The 1,726-nt window shown below is 41.9% G+C and overlaps 1 protein-coding gene across 2 annotated transcripts; it reads left to right on the top strand.

The window, feature by feature from the left end:
* Positions 1–768: 768 nt before the first annotated feature.
* Positions 769–1,719, top strand: LOC109587878 (interferon-induced, double-stranded RNA-activated protein kinase-like). 2 transcript variants are annotated; one of them, XM_020004099.1, is made up of 4 exons: positions 769–918; positions 1,140–1,265; positions 1,320–1,466; positions 1,525–1,719. In XM_020004099.1, exons 1-4 carry the CDS (start codon positions 857–859, stop codon positions 1,682–1,684), a joined length of 495 nt encoding a protein of 164 aa, XP_019859658.1. In that variant the 5' UTR covers positions 769–856; the 3' UTR covers positions 1,685–1,719. The 2 variants fall into 2 exon arrangements, with proteins under 2 accessions (XP_019859658.1, XP_019859657.1); XM_020004098.1 differs by having other exon boundaries at positions 770–918; positions 1,510–1,719.
* The last annotated feature ends 7 nt before the right edge of the window (positions 1,720–1,726 follow it).

The following is a 1,726-nucleotide window of genomic DNA, read 5'->3' as shown; positions in this document are numbered from 1 at the left end:
TGAGTAGTAACGAAGAGGGAAGTAGGTGTCACCAAAATCAGATGAAGCATGTAAAGAGAATGAATGTGGTCTTGGGCTACGAAATGATATTTTTATTTCGTCAATTATGAAAGTTTTGTTCAAATTAAAAGAGATATTGGCATTCATGTTACCAGAACCATCACTGAGAGAAGAGTAAGGAGGAGAAAGCCAGAAAGTAAGTGGATCAGAATCTGTGATGTGTTCTGGCGGATGAAGAGAGGCGTCACCATCTCCACAGGCACTGCAATGAAAACCTACTCTCTGACATGTCCTCTCTACTGCTCTCTCCCCGCATGTAGCAGAGGCTACTGGTCTAATCCCCTTCAAAATGTCACTTATCTTTGGCGGGCTACAGGGAATTGGTTGTCTCCTGGAGTTGTAGCAAGATGAAGATGAGCAGAGAGGAATGCTACCTGCAGCTATGATGATAAAGAAGGCAGAAAACATCTTGGCTGGCATGCAGACTGGGGGGGGGGCAATTTCTCATGCATATGCATAGTAGATTAGTAGTACCCCCGCCGGGATCATACTACTTGGATCATTGCGTGTTCCGTAAACTCCTCCCCTCCATACTATGTGCATGTATTATGCAGTTTACGGAGCACGCAAATGTGATCCAAGTGGAGTGAAAAGCGCAGTACCCGCAAGGGGGTTAGGGCGCAGTCGGCCAGCGCAGCCCCGGCCAGCGCGCGCGCAGCCGCATCAACCGGATTGATTGTCTGCTACCTGCTAGTAAAAGCATAGATAAAAGCCTACTCGAGACCCACTTCGCCAATACCGTTTGAATCATTGGTCTAGTTTCCGGCAGTTATAGTGGCTTAATTAGTACAGGAAAATGCTAGCTTCTTCTATTTCTAGTTCCGCTAGTAGTTCATATTCAGCTCATTCAGAATCAAGGTAACAAAATTCTCGTCAATCAATTTGTTGCGGCGCGGGTATGCAGCCTAGATGATGCTAACTGATCTATAGTTGGGCCATAGGTACTATGGTCTGGTAGAGGTGCCGCCGTCTCGGCGATGATCAGTTGGGGCATAGATACTGGAAACGGACCGTTTCCAGTATCTATGGACTCATATGGTTGGGGGCTGATTTGTGTTTTTTTTTAATTAAATTAATAGTCGCTTTACAAGAGATTTCGAGGAAATAAAGCTTCTTGGTAAAGGTGCGTTTGGAGAGGTTTATCATGTCAAGCATAACTTAGATAAAAAAGAGTATGCTATGAAAATAATACCCGCCAATAAAATGTAAGAAATATCTGATTCCGTGGCAGTAATATCGAGTATTATGTACTGATATAGAAATCAGAAAGATTTGAGGGAAGTACTTGCACTTTCTGACTTCAAACATTCTGGAATTGTTCAGTACTACTGCTCTTTTATTGATGATTGTGCCAAAGTTGCTGCGGGTTGGACATCTTATCATTCTAGATCTGATACCACTTTTTCGTAAGGTTGAAAAATGTTCTGTAATATTTATATTTTAGCTTAGATCGTCTCGAAGTAGCTCAGAGTCAGCAATGGAGACATCTTTGACTTGTGGTGCTACATTTATTCCTGGTATGCACCTAATTATTACATGCAGTCATGCACTATACAAGGTGGAACTTCTGAATAATTATTATAGCACTGAACTTTTAAGGCACACAAAAAAATTTTTGTTATGAAGAAACTCTCACTAGAGAGAAGTTTTTATATATAATAGGGAA

This window comes from Amphimedon queenslandica, unplaced genomic scaffold (genome assembly GCF_000090795.2).
Source record: "Amphimedon queenslandica unplaced genomic scaffold, v1.1 AMPQUscaffold_12407, whole genome shotgun sequence".
Lineage (NCBI taxonomy): Eukaryota > Metazoa > Porifera > Demospongiae > Haplosclerida > Niphatidae > Amphimedon > Amphimedon queenslandica.
Note: the sequence above shows the minus strand (reverse complement) of the source record. Positions and strands in the feature narration are given on the sequence as shown.

Excerpts from the sequence above, each read along its gene's own strand:
- LOC109587878 (XM_020004098.1), top strand. The coding sequence starts at position 857 with ATGCTAGCTTCTTCTATTTCTAGTTCCGCTAGTAGTTCATATTCAGCT. Across the intron at positions 1,266-1,319 it reads ATAATACCCGCCAATAAAAT|AAATCAGAAAGATTTGAGGG; the intron begins GTAAGAAATATC and ends GTACTGATATAG. Across the intron at positions 1,467-1,509 it reads AGATCTGATACCACTTTTTC|ATCGTCTCGAAGTAGCTCAG; the intron begins GTAAGGTTGAAA and ends ATTTTAGCTTAG.